This window comes from Mobula hypostoma, chromosome 24, assembly GCF_963921235.1.
Source record: "Mobula hypostoma chromosome 24, sMobHyp1.1, whole genome shotgun sequence".
Lineage (NCBI taxonomy): Eukaryota > Metazoa > Chordata > Chondrichthyes > Myliobatiformes > Myliobatidae > Mobula > Mobula hypostoma.
Window position 1 is genome coordinate 25,797,308 of NC_086120.1, and position 18,821 is coordinate 25,816,128.

Here is an 18,821-nt window from a genome sequence, read left to right on the forward strand (position 1 = left end):
CTCACAGCCCAATGAACCAGCAACCCACCTATTTAACCCGAGCCTAATCACATTACAATTTACAATGACCAATTAACCTACTAACCAGTATATCTTTGGAATATGAGAGGATACTAGAGCACCCAGAGGAAACTCACGCATTGACGGGGAGGGACGTACAAGCTCTTTACAGACGGTCGGAATTGAGCGGCCCAAGCTGTAGTAGCATTATACTAACTGCTGCTCTACCGTGGTGCCATGTTGGTCTGGGAGGGGATACTACCATTGGTTTTCCTTTTCTCTCAGTAGATTCAGAAGATTTTGAGAGTTCAGCTTTGTTTACATGCCCTTCAGGTGTCTTACCTCACTAACCCAAGTGCCAGAGGCATATGGGAGGGTAGAGATCACTGTTGCTCATTCTATCATCTCAATCTTCAAATAACCTTTCTTCAATTGGTCAAAGGCTGTGAGGTTATGGGAAGAAGGTAGTGGAATTCGGAGGGATAATAAGTCAGCCATGACTAAATGGCAGAGCAGATTTGGAGGGATAAATGGCCTAATTCTGCTCCTATGTCTTGGGGTGCATTGAAGATGTTGCTGTATTTCATTATTGACCTCTGCCTCTGTTGGGATGTGGCTACTGAGATCTAGAAAGCAGTGTTGTTGCAGTGGTCTTCTGGTGTCTCACTGCAAACCAGCCAATGAGTTAGAAGTCATGCAAACAGAAGATAGTTTACCCAGAAAACAAGAGCAAAAGAGACGGCCTTCTGGACCATTTCTCAGTTGAAGAAGGCTAATTTCTCCAGCAATAAATGCACTGACTGGAATATAATTACATAAAAAGTGAGCACAATATGAGCATTCTCAACCACTCACAGCAGTGTGGTCACCAAGGTGGATTGCCAGGAGAATTACCAAACCATCAAAAGTCTGGCTGTACATATTTAAATAATTTACTCACAAACAAGAGAAAATCTGCAGATGCTGGAAATCCAAGCAACACACACAAAATGCTGGGGGGGACTCAGCTGGCCAGCCAGCATCTATGGAAAAGAGTAGATAGTTGACTTTTCGGACCGAGACACAAGGAGTAAAAATAACTTATTCCTTGGTTTTTTCTTACACAGCGCTCCTCAACTTCTCACCTCTTGACCACCTGATCGGAGTTGTTCCACTGTTGGCTTGTATATCTTCAACTAGCTGTACCCAAATTGTGGAATTGCCCCCCTAAACCTCTATATTACTCTTCTCTTTCACACAATAGCTGAAACCAATCTCTTTTAAATTTCTTTTTGCTGTTTGGTTACCTGAGCTTAATATCTCCCTCTGTGGTGTGGGGTCACGTTTTATTTGCTTACACTCCTATGATGATGCTTTGGGCATTTTGTATGTTAAAGGATATAAGCTGATGTCATCTGACTTCATAGTGAAGTCAATCCATGTTCTTCTATGCTGCTTTCCTTCTACACACTATCGTGACTTTGTCATCAGATTTCATCTTCTTCTAACCTTCTCTGCTCTAAGCAGAACAACATCCATATTTCTAACCCCTTGATGTAACTGAGGTCCCTCTTCCCTGGCACTGATGTAATAAGCATCCTCTGCAGTGTCTTCAAAGTCTTACCATCACTCTTACTGTGTGAAACACGATATTGGACACGGTACCCAATGTGGGATCTATTCGGTGATTTATACTGGTGTAGAATAACTTCCTGGCTATTGTATTCTCTGCCTCTGGTTACAAAGGCAATAATCCTGTGTTTTTAACAGTCTTCTTTACATGTGTTCCATCTTTGTGCATTCATGTCAACGTTGCTTGTCTTGCACTTCTCTAAGATTTGCCCTGTTTCGTTTATCGTGCCTCGTCTCGTTCTCATCGGAATGAACCACTTCACTTTACTCTGCATTACGTTTTGTCTGTCTTTGCCCATCCAGGCGCTATGGTAGTGTCGCGGTCAGCGCGACAGTTACCGCCCGGGGTGTTCCGGAGTTTGGAGTTCAATTCTTGCGCGATCCTGCGGGGAGTCTCTGTACGACCTCCCCGTGGAATGCCTGGGTTTTCTCAGGGTCCTCTGGTTTTCTCCCACAGTTCACAGAGGTTAATTAGTCATTGTAAATTGTCCTGTGATTAGGCTTGGGTTAATTGGGGGTTCCTGGGGCAGCAATTCTTGAAGGGCTACTCCGCGCTGTATAGCTAAATAAATAAATATATTACATCCTCCACTTCCACTCAGTAGAGGGGGGAGGGGTGGGCGGTTTTGGAAACTGAGAAGCTGTTTGAAGGAATTTTTCATGAGATATTAATTTGCTTAAAGCTGTTTCTTTCAGCGTTATGTAAATTCAGGTTACTTCCTGTCACTCAGGGCATTTTGGGTGAGAACGGGTGCCTGTTGGGACCTGTACCTCAGTGAAATTCAGTGTGTATGGAATCTGTCCCCAATGAGAGACAGTGACTGGTGCAATCCTTCTTATCCAGTGAGAGATTAGAGTCCCAGAGCACTGCTGCATAGAAACAGGACCTTCAGTCCATCTACTACAATTATACTGTCTAATTCCATCCATCCACACCTGAACCATAGTCCTCTGTATCCCTCCCATCCATGTGCATATCCAAACTTCTCTTAACTGTTATGTATGTGGGACACATACCCCAGTAACTATCACTGGCAATGGGACCTATAACCCAGTGAGAGTGGGAGTGCGTGGGATTTGTACCCCTTCGAGAGTTAGTGACTCCGTGAAAGTCAGTGTGTGAAGAATCTGTGCCCCAAATGAAGTTCAGTGACTGTGGGACCTGAACTCCAGTGAAAATCGGTGTCTGTGGGACTAGCTCCCCAAGTGAGAGTTCGTTACACTTTTTCCCCAGTGAAGGTCGATGCCTGTAGCATTTGCACCCTAGTGAGAGCCTGTTTGTGGGACTTCCTCGGTGAGAGCTGGAGTCTACTTGTAGCTGCAATTGCAGGGTTGAGAAATGCAGATCAGAAGCTACCAGCTGAAAATGCCATTATCATTAGTCAGCTGGTGTCCTTCCTGTCTGCTGCTTTTGGAAGTGGTCATAGAAATGTACTGCAGGCTACAGCAGTAATATTGAAAGGGTTAAGGTGATTCTCCTACAGTGGACGCTGCCATGTGGTTTCACATCAACACAGAGGCTGGGAGGTGACTGAAGAGGGTGGGATCGAGCTGAACATGGGGGTGACAATTGTGTCAAAGGTCTGAGGTTGGTAGAGGCTGCGGCTATGGGAAGGAATGATGATTCCAGGAATGAAAGGGTTATCATACGAAGAACATTTGATGTCTCTGGGTCTTGCTGGAATTCAGATGGATGAGGGGGGATCTCATTAAAACCTTTCGAATGTTGAAAGGCCTAGACAGAGTAGATATGGAAAGAATATTTCCCTTGGTGGGAGAGTCTAGGACAAGAGGGCACAGCCTCAAAATAGAGGGGCGCCCTTTCAAAACAGAGATGAGGAGAAATTTCTTTAGCCAAAGGTTGGTGAATTTGTGGAATTTGTTGCCACATGCATCTGTGGAGGCCAGGTCGTTGGGTGTATTTAAGGCAGAGATTGATAGAATCTTGATTGGACATGACATCAAAGGTTATGGGGAGAAGGCCAGGAACTGGGGTTGAGGAGGAGGAAAAAAAGGATCAGCCGTGATTGAATGTCGGAGCAGGCTGGATGGGCCAAATAACCTAATTCTGCTCCTATGTCTTATGGTCTTATGGAATGGATGGAGGAGAGAGGAAGGGAAGAGGATAGGTGAGAGCAGCTAGGGAGTGGGAAAGGACAGGGTGAAAAAGCTGAGAGCGTAGAGAGAGCTGGAAGAGCAGATGGGAGGGGCAAGAGGAAGTGGGTAAAGTGAGAGTGGCGAGGGAACTGGAAGGGAGGGGGGTGGGGTTATTGCAGCGGGGTCAATAGTGTCAGATGTTTGGGGTTCACAGATGCCCTCTCAGACTTCCTTCCATCCTTGGGATGTCCTTCCATTGAACTGTGTGGATAGAGTAACAGGTCTTATTGCACTGATTTCTTGTTCTCTGCAGACACCAGGGTTGTGTGTTGAGTGGGTGTGCAGCCCATACTCAAGTGTGAGGTATTAGACTGAGTCCATACGTATGACCCCTCGGGTAGATGCAAATGAACCCAGAGCCACTATTTCAAGCCCAAGCAATTTTCCCCAATATCTTGCCCAATACATATCTTTATCCTTCTACAAGCATCACTAACCAAGTTCTTTCACTTTGTTAGTGGGAGTTTAGTGCATATAAATTAGTTGCTCTGTTTCCTAAATTGCTGCAGTGACTGCCTTCCAAAGGCGCATCACTGGCTGTGGGACACTTTGAAATCTCCTGAGGTCATGAAGAACATGACAGAAATGGAATTCTTTTCATCTGGAAAATTTCTGATCTCCGTGTTACAAGCAAGTTATTAAATAGCTGAAGAAGGTCCAAAAAAATTTACAAGGATGTTATCAAAATTGAAGGGTTAGAATTATCAGAAAAGGCTGAACAATTTTGATCTTCTCTTATGTGGATGCTGTGCAGGAACCACTTAATCCTTTGGCAGATTTCTTGCCAATACACCTTTTATTAATGTAAATTCAAGAGTCATGGAATCATACAGCACGTGATCAGGCCCTTCAGCCCATTGTATCCAGACTAGTCATCAAGCATCCATTTACACTATCACTTTTTATTCTTCCCACAATTCCATTCTCTCTACAGGTTCTACCACTCTCTGGGGAGAGTGTGCAGTGGTTGACATACATTGAGCAAATATATGCAGGTTAAAACTGAACCAACATGGTCCTAGAGGCAACATACAAACTCTTCACAGTGCCAGAGGTGTGATCTGAACCAAGGTTGTTGGGACTATGAGGCAGCCCCTCTATTAGGGAAGAATGGAAGTGTCCCATTACAGGGAGAAATAAGATCCCGCTTCCAACATCTAGTTTGTAGAGTAAGAGAGAGGAGTCAGAGAGCTTTCTCATATTTCTATTTCTAACTCTTAATTTTTTACTGAGGAGGTGAAGGCTGAGAGAAGAACCAATATAGCTATCTAATATTAGACAAGCCTGAAAAAGGGTAGAAGATAATTTTGTTTCTGAGAGAGTCCATAACCAGGAGCCATCAAGAAAAACAGCCATAAATCCAAGAGGGAATTCAAGAGAGATCGCTTCCCCAGAGAGCAGATAGAATGTGAAACCACTCTGGTTACAGTAAGTAGCAGAGGCCGAGGTGGGTTGAATAAGCACAAGGAGGAGAAAGGAATTGAAGTAAAAGGGGATGGGGAGATTCAGAGGGCTGGGAGGCAGCAGAATCAAGGGCAGGGAACGGTAGATGCCAACTTCTGTAAAGCATCTTTTTCTTACAGAGTGTACTCCTTCCTGTCTGATGTTTTGTACCAAGAGATGGTGCATCATAAAGGGATTCCCCAAAGGATCATCTTGTCCTGATGCACGTGTCCAAGCGAAAAGGCGTCTTCATTCTAATTAACTCTATTTAATTGATTTCATTTTCAGGAGCCATTATTGGTTTCAGTGGTTTTCTTAAAACCTCAAGCCATCTCTCAGCAGGGTGTATGTTTGTTTATTTTTGTGATGGGGCATCACTGGAAAGACGACATTTATTACCCTTGAGTGGTAAAGAAAGGCTTTCACTGTAAGAGCTCTTGACTTGTCCCCAACACTAGAGCGAATAATGAGCCTCAAGTAGGGTACTTAATGAAGCAATGTAAGTTCATGCATGGTAAGATCCCATAAAAAGCCACGTTCTTCGGATGATCCTTTAATGACATTCATCAAGGAAGATGTTGAGAAGAAGTCTTCAGTCCTACTTTTACAGCAGTGGTGCGTCGACATGCCTACCAGAGCCGCTGCCTTAACTCGAGTGTCCTGGGTTCACTCCCGTCCACGGGTGCTGTATGTGTGGAGTTTGTACTATGCAGGTTTCCCCTTGGTGTTCCGGTTCCCCTCCAACATTGCCACGGCATGCCAGCTGGCAGGTTGATTGGCCACTATAAATTACAGCTAATGCACAGACAAGAGACGAGGGGTAGGATCTGGAAGGAGCTGATGTGAATATGGGGAGAGTTAAAATTGAAAAGTGGAAATATGTGCCTGATGCAGCAAGGGCTCAAAGGGCTCCGGGGCCTGTTTCCGTGTGGTGTGATTCTATGGCAACACACGCAAAATGCTGGAGCAACTCAGCAGGCCAGGCAGCATCTATGGGAATCATTGATTCTATATTCAAAGCTAATAGGACCATGATTTAACATATTATCTGATTATCAACCTCTCTAAAAATGAAACAATGCCTCATACAACACACATCAAAGTTGCTGGTGAACGCAGCAGGCCAGGCAGCATCTCTAGGAAGAGGTGCAGTCGACGTTTCAGGCCAAGACCCTTCGTCAGGACTAACTGAAGGAAGAGTTAGTAAGAGATTTGAAAGTGGGAGGGGGAGGGGGAGGGGGAGATGCCTCAGTTGCCACAACAATGTGTATCAGTATCTGTTTCAGTATCACTCCTCTGACAGTGTGAGATTCTGTCAGGACTGCTCCTCCAGCAATGTAGTTCTTCCTCAGTATCATCTCTCCCACAGTGCAGCACTCATTTGGTACTGCCCCTCGAACAGAGCAGCACCTCTTTAGTTTCTGTGATTTTATAATTCAGTCCCTCGAACATTGATAAGCACCCTCAGCTCGGTCTTTCTGATAGAACAACACCCCTTCAGCCCAGATCCTCTGACAGTGCAGCATTCCCTCAGCCCAGTTCTGACAGTGCAGCATTCCCTCAGCCCAGCTCTGACAGTGCAGCATTCCCTCAGCCCAGAACCTCTGACAGTGCAGCATTCCCTCAGCCCAGCTCTGACAGTGCAGCATTCCCTCAGCCCAGCTCTGACAGTGCAGCATTCCCTCAGCCCAGAACCTCTGACAGTGCAGCATTCCCTCAGCCCAGCTCTGACAGTGCAGCATTCCCTCAGCCCAGCTCTGACAATGCAGCATTCCCTCAGCCCAGCTCTGACAGTGCAGCATTCCCTCAGCCCAGATCCTCTGACAGTGCAGCATTCCCTCAGCCCAGATCCTCTGACTGTGCAGCATTCCCTCAGCCCAGCTCTGACAGTGCAGCATTCCCTCAGCCCAGATCCGCTGACAATGCAGAATTCCCTCAGCCCAGCTCTGACAGTGCAGCATTCCCTCAGCCCAGAACCTCTGACAGTGCAGCATTCCCTCAGCCCAGCTCTGACAGTGTAGCATTCCCTCAGCCCAGCTCTGACAGTGCAGCATTCCCTCAGCCCAGATCCTCTGACTGTGCAGCATTCCCTCAGCCCAGATCCTCTGACAGTGCAGCATTCCCTCAGCCCAGCTCTGACAGTGCAGCATTCCCTCAGCCCAGATCCTCTGACAGTGCAGCATTCCCTCAGCCCAGATCCTCTGACAGTGCAGCATTCCCTCAGCCCAGATCCTCTGACAATGCAGCATTCCCTCAGCCCAGCTCTGACAGTGCAGCATTCCCTCAGCCCAGCTCTGACAGTGCAGCATTCCCTCAGCCCAGATCCTCTGACAGTGCAGCATTCCCTCAGCCCAGATCCTCTGACAGTGCAGCATTCCCTCAGCCCAGATCCTCTGACAATGCAGCATTCCCTCAGCCCAGCTCTGACAGTGCAGCATTCCCTCAGCCCAGATCCGCTGACAATGCAGAATTCCCTCAGCCCAGCTCTGACAGTGCAGCATTCCCTCAGCCCAGCTCTGACAGTGCAGCATTCCCTCAGCCCAGCTCTGACAGTGCAGCATTCCCTCAGCCCAGCTCTGACAATGCAGCATTCCCTCAGCCCAGATCCTCTGACAATGCAGCATTCCCTCAGCCCAGATCCGCTGACGGCGCAGCATTCCCTCAGCCCAGCTCTGACAGTGCAGCATTCCCTCAGCCCAGCTCTGACAGTGCAGCATTCCCTCAGCCCAGCTCTGACAGTGCAGCATTCCCTCAGCCCAGATCCTCTGACAGTGCAGCATTCCCTCAGCCCAGGTCTGACAGTGCAGCATTCCCTCAGCCCAGGTCTGACAGTGCAGCATTCCCTCAGCCCAGGTCTGACAGTGCAGCATTCCCTCAGCCCAGATCCTCTGACAATGCAGCATTCCCTCAGCCCAGCTCTGACAGTGCAGCATTCCCTCAGCCCAGATCCTCTGACAATGCAGCATTCCCTCAGCCCAGATCCGCTGACGGTGCAGCATTCCCTCAGCCCAGATCCGCTGACAATGCAGCATTCCCTCAGCCCAGCTCTGACAGTGCAGCATTCCCTCAGCCCAGCTCTGACAGTGCAGCATTCCCTCAGCCCAGATCCTCTGACAGTGCAGAATTCCCTCAGCCCAGCTCTGACAGTGCAGCATTCCCTCAGCCCAGATCCTCTGACAGTGCAGCATTCCCTCAGCCCAGCTCTGACGGTGCAGCATTCCCTCAGCCCAGATCCTCTGACAATGCAGCATTCCCTCAGCCCAGATCTGCTGATGGTGCAGCATTCCCTCAGCCCAGCTCTGACAGTGCAGCATTCCCTCAGCCCAGCTCTGACAGTGCAGCATTCCCTCAGCCCAGATCCTCTGACAGTGCAGCACTCCCTCAGCCCAGATCCTCTGACAGTGCAGCATTCCCTCAGCCCAGCTCTGACTGTGCAGCATTCTCAGTTCAGCACCTTCCCCCTACAATTCAGTGGCAAGTTTGATCCAAAATTAGCTGTGTGTCAAGAAGCAAAAGGTGTTGCTTAATAGCTTTTGGTGACTGGAAGGCTGTTTTTAGAGAGGTTTGGCAGAGTTCTGTGATGGGACTTTTATGAAATTTGTATCAATGATTTAGAGTTTAATATAGAGCTATTCATAGATTGCCGATATAACGTAAATTGGCAGTGTGGTAAACAGTAAGGGAAAAAGCAATTCAAGTTATCAGAAGGTTGATCTGAATGGAATTGGATTTGGAATAGGTTTATTATTGTCACATGTAGTAAGGTACAGTGAAAAGCTTGTCTTGCATACTGTTCATACAGATCAATTCATTACATGGCGCATTGAGGTAGTACAAAGTAAAACAATAACAGAGTGCAGAATAAAGTACAGAGAAAGTGCAGGGCAGATAGACAATAGGGTGCAAGATCATAACGAGATAGATAGTGAGGTCAAGAGTCCATCTTATTGTACTAGGGAACCATATAATAGAGTAGTAAATGGAATTCAACCCACAGGGTGTGGAATTCTATATAGGGGAGGAAAACACTGTAAATGTTAGGATGCTGAGAAGCACGGAGAGGCAGTGGGACTTGAAATGCATGTCTTCACTGTCTCAAGCTTGACATCCAGTGTTGTTTGGGTAGGCTTCCTCCAGCTATTGGGTAGTTTAAAGCTCGTGTCTCTGTTTCTGACTATAGACTCCAACCCTCTCCATGGCAACAGCTTGGAACTGAGGTTTGAATCTCAAATCCATGACATTTCTAAGACCAGCCATTTCCTCTCTGTGCCAGTACCTTTCTAAGCCATTTGGGACTTTGTAATGCTCTTCTTAAATCTGAGGTCATCTGGCATTCTACTGCCCCAGGTCATCCCACTTGCTCATCTGTCCTGTGACCACTCGGCATGCAGCTCTCATTTAACTCTTCACTTTTAAAATGCTCATCTTCGTTCCCTGTCTGTGCCACAGGATCATGGAATTGTACTGCATGGAAATGAGCCTTTCAGCCCGACCCATCCACGTGGTCCTTTCTTTGAGCACCTTTCCGTATTAATCCCATTTGCCCAGCACTATGTCCATAGCGCTCTTTGCTTAGACTAGTTTAATGCTCATCTAGACATTTCTTAAGAAGTGGCCGGAGACCCAGCTTCAACACTTCCTAAGGCAGTACATTACAGACTCGAACCACTCTCTGGGTGAAGAAGATTCATTCCTATCCCTTCCAAATCTCTTTACTCTTATCTTAAACCTACATCCTCTACCCCGATAGAGAAATTTCTTGAGGTTTACCTTACCTAAACTCCTCATAATGCTATATTCCTCAATCATTGACCCCTCTTAACCTCTTCTACTCTAGGGTCTCTAGATCTACCTTCTCCATAATAATGGTACTGCTCCATCCTAGGCAATATCCTAGTGAATCTCCTTGGTACACTCTCCAGACCTATCACATCCTTCCTATGCCTTGGTAATTAGAATTGCATGCAGTAATCTGGCTGAGATCTGAACTAAGGTTTCATAAAATAGGAACATTATCTTTCTATTTGTGCAAATTGATCCTCGATTCCCTTACTTCCAGACCCCAGTCAGTTCAGATTGGCAGTAACCTCCATCAGCACAGGTGCACCACAAGGCTGTGTGCTTAGCCCCTTGTTTTATTCGCTTTATACTTATGACTATGAGGCTAAGCACAGCTCCAGTGCCATGTTTAAGTTGCTGATGACGCCACTGTTGTTGGCCAAATCAAAGGTGGTGCCGAATTGGCACGTGGGGGAGATTGAAAACTTGACTGAGTGGTGCCACAACAACGACCTCTCACCCAATGTCAGCAAGACCAAGGAATTGATTATTGATTTCAGGAGGAGGAAGCTGGAGGTTCCTGAGCCAATTTTCATCAATGGATCAGAGGTGGAGAGGGTCAGCAATTTTAAATTCATCATTGTTATCATTTCAGAGGGTCTGTCCTGGGCCTAGCATGTAAGTGCAATTACTTAGAAAGCATGGCAGCACCTTTACTTTCTTAGAAGTTTGGGAAGATTCAGCACGACATCTAAAACTTTAGCAAACTTCTGTAGATGTGTGATGAAGAGTATATTGACTGGTTGCATCACAGCCTGGTATGGAGACACCAATGCCCTTGGAATGGAAAATCCTACAAAAGGTAGTGGATATGGCCCAGTCCATCATGGGTAAAGCCCTCCCCACCATTGAGAAGATCTATCTACATGGAGGTCTGTCGCAGGAAAACAGCATCCATCATCAAGGACTCCCCACCACCCTGGCCATGCTCTCTTGTCACTGCTGCCATCAGGAAGAAAATACAGGAGTCTCAGGACCCTCACCACCTCAACCATCAGGCTTTTGAACCAGAATCAGGTTTAATATCACTGGCATTTGTTGTCTCTGTGGCAGCAATGCAATGCAATGCATAATAATAGAGAGAAAACATGAATTACAGTAAGTATATAAATATATTTGTTAAATAAGTAGTGCAAAAATAGAAATAAAGAAGTAGTGAGGTAGTATTTGTGGGTTCAATGTCCATTCAGAAATCGGATGGCAGAGGGGAAGCAGCTGTTCCTGAATCATTGAGTGTGAGCCTTCAGACTTCTCTATCTCCTTCCTGTTGGTAGCACTGAGAACAAGGCATACCCTGGGTGATGGGGGTCCTTAATGAGGCATCGCTCCTTGAAGCTATCCTGGAGGACATCTACGGATACTATGGAGGCTAGTGCCCATGATAGAGCTGACTTCCCTCTGCTGCTTATTTCGATCCTGTGCAGTAGCCCGTCCCCCCCATACCAGACGGTGATGCAGCCGGTTAGAATGCTCTTCACGGTACATCTGTAGAAGTTTGCGAGTATCTCAGGTGACAAACCAAATCTCCTCAATTTTCCAATGGAGTGTAGCTGCTGTCGAGACTTCTTTGTAGCTGCATCAATATGTTTGGTCCAGGATAGATCCTCAGAGATATTGACACCCAGGAATTTAAACTTGTTCACTCATTCCACTTCTGTTCCCTCTGTGACGACTCAGGTGTGTCCTCTTGCCTTATCCATTCTGAAGTCCACAATCATGTCTTTGGTCTTACTGACATTGAGTGCAAGGTTGTTGCTACAACACTACTCAACCAGCTGATTGATCTCATTCCTGTATGGCCTCTCGTCACCATCTGAAATTCTGCCAACAATATTTGTGTTGTCAGCAAATTTATAGATGGCGTTTGAGCTGTGCCCAGCCACACAGTCACTTGTGTAGAGAAAGTCGAGCAGAGGGCTAATCACACATCACTGTTGGTGCGCCAGTGTTGATTGTCAGTGAGAAGGAGATGGTATTTCTGATCTGCACAGATTGAAGTCTTCTGGTTAGGAAGTCAAGGATCCAGTTGCAGAGGGAGGTACAGAGGCCCAGGTTCTGGAGTTTTTCGATCAGAACTGTAGGAACAAATGTGTTAAATGCTGAGCTGTATTCTATAAACAGCATCCTGACATAGGTATCTGTATCGTCCAGGTTATCCAAGGCTGCGTGAAGAGCCAATGCAATCGCCTCCATCATAGAGCTATTGTGGCAACAGGTAAAATGCAGTGGGTTCAGCTCTTTCCTGAGGCAGGAGTTGATTCTAACCATAACCAACCTCTCAAAGCACTTCACCACGGTAGTTGTGAGTGTCACTGGACGATAGTTGTTAAGGCAGCTCACCCAGCTGTTCTTGGGCACTGGTATAATTGTCGCCCTTTTGAAGCAGCTGGGAACTTCCGACTGCAGTAACGAGAGATTGAAAATGTCTTTGAACACTCCTACCAGTTGGTTGGCACAAGTTTTCAGAGCCTTACCAGGTACTCCATCAGGGCCTGTCGCTTTGCGAGGGTTCACCCTCCTGAAAGACAGCCTTACATCGGCCTCCAAGATGGAGATCACAGGGTCACCAGGTACTACAGGGATCCTTATAGCTGTAGTTTTATTCTCCCTTTTTCAGAGCAGGCATAAAAGGCATTGAGCTTGTCTGGGAGTGAACCACCACTGCCATTTATGATGTCGGGTTTCGCTTTGTAAGACGTAATGGCCTGCAAACGCTGCCAGAGTTGACATGCATCTGATTCCATCTGCAACCCCATTCAAATTGTAACTTTGCTCTTGGAATAGCCCTCCACAAGTCATACCTGGTTTTCCTGTACAGACCTGGGTCGCCAGACTTGAGCGCCACAGATCGAGCCCTCAGCAGACGACGAACATTCTGGTTCATTTGCGGCATTTGACTTGGGTATATACAGTATATTCTCATAGGCACACACTCATCCACACAGGTTTTAATGAAGTCAGTGATGACTGTGGTGTACTCATTCAGACTTGAATATGAATCCCTGAATACTGTCCAGTCCACCAATAAGCACTCCTGTGCTTCCCTTGTCCTTACCTCCTTGGTCCTCACTACTGGTGCTGCAGTCTTTGGTTTCTGCCTATACTCAGGGAGAAGAAGTACACCCAGGTGATCAGATTTTCCAAAGTGTGGGTGTGGGATAGTATGGTAGGCAGTCTTGATGGTGGTGTAACAGTGGCCCAGTGTGTTGGTTTCTCTGGTAGCACAAGTGATTTGTTGATACGAGTCATTTGGAGACTTTTTCAAGCTGGCCTGGTTAAAATCCCCCAAAATAACGGGAAGCCATCAGGATGCGCTGGTTCTTGCCTGTTTATTACGTCGCTTAGTTCGTCTAGAGCCTGATTTTACACTGGTGTGAAGTGGGATGTATACCACTTCCAGAGGGAATAACTTCACTCACCCATCACTGAGTTGCTCCCACAACCTATGGACTCACTTTCAAGCACTCTTCATCTCATGTTCTTCTAACTTATTTATATATTTATTTATATTACTTTCTCCTCTGTATTTGCACAGCTTTTTGCCCTTTGCACATTGGCTGTGTGTTAGTCTTCTTGGTGCAGTCGTTCGTTGATTCCTTAGAGTTTCTTGGATTTTCTGTGTATGCCTGCAAGAAGACAGATCTCAGGGTGACATATATGTACTTTGAACTTCTGTGTTCAATGTCCCAACTATGTTCCATATGTCTTTCCCTGTACATTATTTACCTGTATATCCATCTACGTGGATCCTTAGACTGGCACTTCAAGGTCTATCTGTTCCTTAACTTATCATTTATGGTGTGTTCCCTGGCCTCGTTAGTGCTCCCAAAAATGCATTACCTTAGATCTGCCTGAATTGAGCCATCTGTCATTTTCAGCCCATTTCACCATTACATTGAAATCCCCAAGACTACTTTCCATATTCTCAAAAACTTGGCAGTCTTCATGTCACTTGAAAACTTACTGATCTTGCCTCCCACATCTACATCCAAGTAATTTATGAACATTACAAACAGCAGTGGTCCCAGCACTGATCGATGTAGGTCACCAATAGTTACAGGTATCAAATTACAAAGCAATCTGTCTACTGTTGCCCCCCCCCCCCCCCCGGTTCTCTTAATACCAAGCTTATTTTGGATCCAGCCTGCAACTTGCCCCAAATCACATGGGCTTTTTGAACCTGTTTCCCATGTGGGTGGGATTTTGTCAAGTTTTCACTAAAATCTTTCTGTAATTTTCTCCATATCTACAACCCTGGAGGTGTAGGATTTCTGTGCTTATTGAAATCTGAACTCTCGATCATTCTTAATTTTATTCACTGTGCTGTGAGCAACCATGCCTTTAGCTGCCAAGAGCATGAGCCTGAAGTTCCCTCACAAAACTCCTAGGGTGGCCCTTGATATCCCTTTGGCCTTTGGAATCACAACAATGATTTTTTTTTGATAATGGGAAAACACTTCTGTGAATGCTAGGATGTTCATTCCTACAGTCCTGATTGAAAAACTCCAGAACCTGGGCCTCTGTATTTCCCTCTGCAAATGGATCCTCGACTTCCTAACCGGAAAACCACAATCTGTGTGGATTGGAAATAGATATCTCCACCTCACTGACAATCAACACTGGCATTCTATGGGGATGTGTGCTTAGCCCACTGCTCTACTCTCTCTACACCCATGACCGTGTGGCTGGGCATAGCCTGAAACAGCATCTATAAATTTGCTGATGATACAACCATTGTTGGCAGAATTTCAGATGGTGACGAAAAGGCGTACAGGAGTGTGATACATATACCAATTAGTAGAGTGGTGTCGCAGCAACAGCCTAGCACTCAACATCAGCAAGACCAAAGAACTGATTGTGAACTTCTGGAAGGGTAAGACAGGGGAACACGAGCCAATCCTCATAAAGGGATCAGAAGTGGAGAGAGTGAGCAATTTTAAGTTTCTGGGTGTCAATATCTCTGAGGATCTGACCTGGTCCCAATATATTGATGCAGCTGTAAAGTAGGTAAGACAGTGGCTATACTTCATTCGGAGTTTGAGGAGATCAAAGGGACAGATTGGGTCATTAAGGGATATGGTGAGGGAGCAGGTGTATGGGGTTGAATGGGATCCAGGATCAGCCATGACGAAATGGCAGAGTGGACTTGATGGGCTGAATGGCCTAGTTCTGCTCCTATGTCTCATGGTCTTATGGAGATTTGATTTGTCAACTAAAACACTCAAAACTTCTACAAATGTACCATGGAGAACATTCTGACTGGCTGCATCGTTGTCTGGTATTGGCGGCGGGGTGGGGGTGGGGGGGGGTCGCTACTGCACAAGATTGAAATAAGTTGCTGAAACTTGTAAAATTATTCGGCTCCATCATGGGTACCAGCCTCCATAGTATCGAAGACATCTTCAAGGAGCGGTGCCTTATGAAGGCGGCGTCCATCGTTAAGGATCCTCACCACCCAGGACGTACCCTCTTCACACCATTACCATCGGGAAGGAGGTACCGAAGCCTGAAGGCACACACTCAGTGATTCAGGAACAGCTTCTTCCCCTCTGCCATCCGATTCCTAAATGGACATTGATCCCGTGAGCACTACCTCACTACATTGTTATTTCTGTTATTTTGCTCCACTTATTTTAATCTAACTATTTAATAGACATATTTATATATACACAATGTAACTCAGTTTTTTCTTTTATTTTATTTATCATGAATTTCATGGTACCGCTGCTGTAGAAGTTACGACATATGCCAGTGATACTAAATCTGATTCTGACTCTTCCACTGTTAAACATCAATCACCTCCCAGCTTCTTACTTCATCCCCCTCCACCACCCATTAACCTCAGCTATCACCTTCTAGCTTGTACTCCTTCCCCTTCTTACCCTGTCACGCCCCCACCCCACCGGCCTTCTCCCCCTCCCTTTCCAGTCCTGGTGAAGGGTCTTGGCCCAAAACGTCTGTCTGCTTATTCCTCTCCATAGATGCTGCCTGACCTGCTGAGTTCCTCTGGTGTTTTATGTGTGTTGCTCTGGATTTCCAGCATCTGCAGAATCTCCTGTGTTTATGTATTCCAAATGTTGTTATGCCCGCACATTTCTGAAGGCCAGGCCAAGTAACTAAGGGGGCTAAAAAGGCCTTTGGGAGACTTGCTTTACTCAGTCAAAGCACCAAACGTAAAGGTAAGGAGGTAGTTCTGGAACTGTTTTAAACTAATTAGGCCACAGCCGCACTGCAGGAACTACAGGGAAGATGTGATAACATTAGAGAGGGTACAAAGAGGGTTCAGAGGAAGTTTGCTGACACAGAGGAATTTTAGTAATAGGGATAGACTGATGGGTCAGGAATAAAAACACAAAGTTGTAAATGTTCAACAGGTCTGGCAGCACCCATGGAGAGACAAACAGAATAACCCTTTCAGGTCAGTCACCTTTCATCAGAACCATTTGAGACTGTTTTCCTTGGAACAAAGGAGACAAAAGGGAGATTTAATCAAAGTGTCTGAAATTGTGAAGAGCCTAAAAAGACCAAAAAGAAAGGGTCTAATTATTTTAGATGAGAGATTAAAAATTAGACCAGTTGATTTAAAATCATTAGTTGAAGGGTCAGGGGGAAGTTTCTGAACAATATTCGAACCTCGAGGTATACGGGTTGTATACACTCAATGGCCACTTGATGAGCTAACTCCTGTACATAATAAAGTGGCCACTGAGAGTATCTTTGTGGTCTTCTGCTGCTGTAGCCCATCCGTGTCAAGATTCAATGTGTTGTGTGTTCAGAGATGCTCTTCTGCACACCACTGTTGTAATATGTGGTTATTTGAGTTACTGTCACCTTCCTGTCAGCTTGAACCAGTCTGGCCATTCTCCTCCCACCTCTCTCACACACAGAACGGCCACACATACGGGATATCTTTTCTTTTTTGCACAGTTCTTTGTAAACTCTAGAGATTGTTGTGTATGAAAATCCTATGAGGTCAGCATTTTCTAAGATACTCAAACTACCAGTTTGGCAGCAACAATCATTCCACAGTCAAAGTCACTTAGATCACATTTCATCCCTGTTCTAATGTTTGGTCTGAAAAACAACTGAATCTCTTGACCATGTCTGCATCCTTTTATGCATTGAATTGCTTTCACATGATTGGCTGATTAGATACGTGCATTACCAGCAAGTGTACTTAATAAAGTGGCCACAGTGTATTTCTTTATTATCTTTTACTTCCTTCCTACTGGATCCTTAGTTCTCTATTTCCCTGTGTTTGTATCTTTTTCTATGAAGCCGGACAAAATCTATTTGTTCATTTCCTCTGCCATTTCCATATTCCCCAGTAAAAGTCCTTGCACCTCTGTCTGTCAGAAACCGACATTTGCATTTCACTTTTACTTCCTAGCTCTTAGAGTTCTTTTTTAGTGTGTCTTATTCGTTGATTCTCAAACTGTGTTTTCCTATTCCGTATCATTTTTTGTCCCTCTTGTTTTTGGTATTCTAAAACACTGAGTCCTCAGGCTTTAGTAATTTTCTTTTGGCAACTGTATAAACCTTTTTAGATTTAAGACATACTTCGATTTCTCCTGTAATCCACGGTTGAACCAATGTATGTTTTGTGCCTTAAAAGAATGTGTATTTGTTGCAAACTAGTGTTATTTCTTCAAATGTTAGCCATTACATGTACATTTTCATACCCCTCAATGTAGTTTCCCTATCTATCACAGACAACCCTCCCTTACACCTTCCCTCTACAAATGCTGTTGGACTTGATGAGCTCCTCCAGCATTTTGCTGCAGATTCCAGCATCTGCAGTCTCTTGTATCTCCTCTACTTCCTTAAGAGTCGGACGGAGATTTGACATGACATCAAAAACTTTGACAAACTTCTATAGATGTGTAGTGGAAAGGGTATTAACTGGCTGCATTGTGGCCTGTTATGGGAACACCAATGCCTTTGAGCAGAAAATCCCACAAAATGTAGAGGATTCAGCCCTGTACATCACAGGTAAAGCCCTCCCAACCATTAAGCACATCTACATGAAATGCTGTCATAGGAAAGCAGCATCCATCATCAAAGATCCTCACCACCCAGACCGTGCTCTTTTTTTGCTGCTGCCATAAGGTAGAAGGTACAGGACCCTCAGGACTCGCACCACCAGGTTCAAAAACAGTTACTACCCCTCAACCATCAGGCTCTTGAACAAAAGAGGATAATTACACTCATCTATTGAGATGTTCCCACAAGCAATGATCACATTTTAAGGACCCTTTATCCTGTTATTTCATGCTCTCTTTAGTTATTGCTGTTGATTTATTTTGCATTTGCACAGTTTGTAGTTAATTGATCCTGTTTACAGTTACTATTCTATAGATTTGCTGAGTATGCCTGCAGGAAAAAGAATCTCAGGGTTGTACGTGGTAACGTGTATGCACTCTGATAACAAATTTTACTTTGAACTTTGAACACCTTTATAGTTTCCTTTAAAGGGTTTGTAACTCAACTTTGGCTGAAATCTCAAGTTGTGACACTTTGTAACTCTACCGTGGAGGCGGAAAGTTACGGCTCTGGTTCCACTCCAGATACTTGAGCACGGAATCCATGCTGTAGGAGTGCGCTCCGCTGTTGCAAGTGTTGTTTTTCAGATGATATGTGAAGCCGAGCCACACCTTGTTCTCTGGGGTGGATGTAAGAGATCTGACCATTTTGGAGTTCAGGGTTCTCCTGTTCGGGGACATGGGTTAACTTACTACACGGTCTGGCCTGGAGCCTTCTCAGCATGGGGC

At 45.5% G+C, this 18,821-nt stretch overlaps 2 protein-coding genes across 5 annotated transcripts in view; both read left to right on the forward strand.

Annotated features, from left to right (window-relative positions):
• Nucleotides 1–18,821, forward strand: part of ssbp4 (single stranded DNA binding protein 4) — a 161,744-nt gene that overhangs the window by 53,752 nt on the left and 89,171 nt on the right. The window lies entirely within an intron of this gene.
• On the forward strand, nt 1,920–8,695 carry LOC134337152 (uncharacterized). Its single transcript, XM_063031996.1, has 2 exons — nt 1,920–2,009; nt 6,899–8,695. The coding sequence occupies exons 1-2, from the start codon at nt 1,920–1,922 to the stop codon at nt 8,693–8,695; spliced, it is 1,887 nt and encodes a 628-aa protein (XP_062888066.1).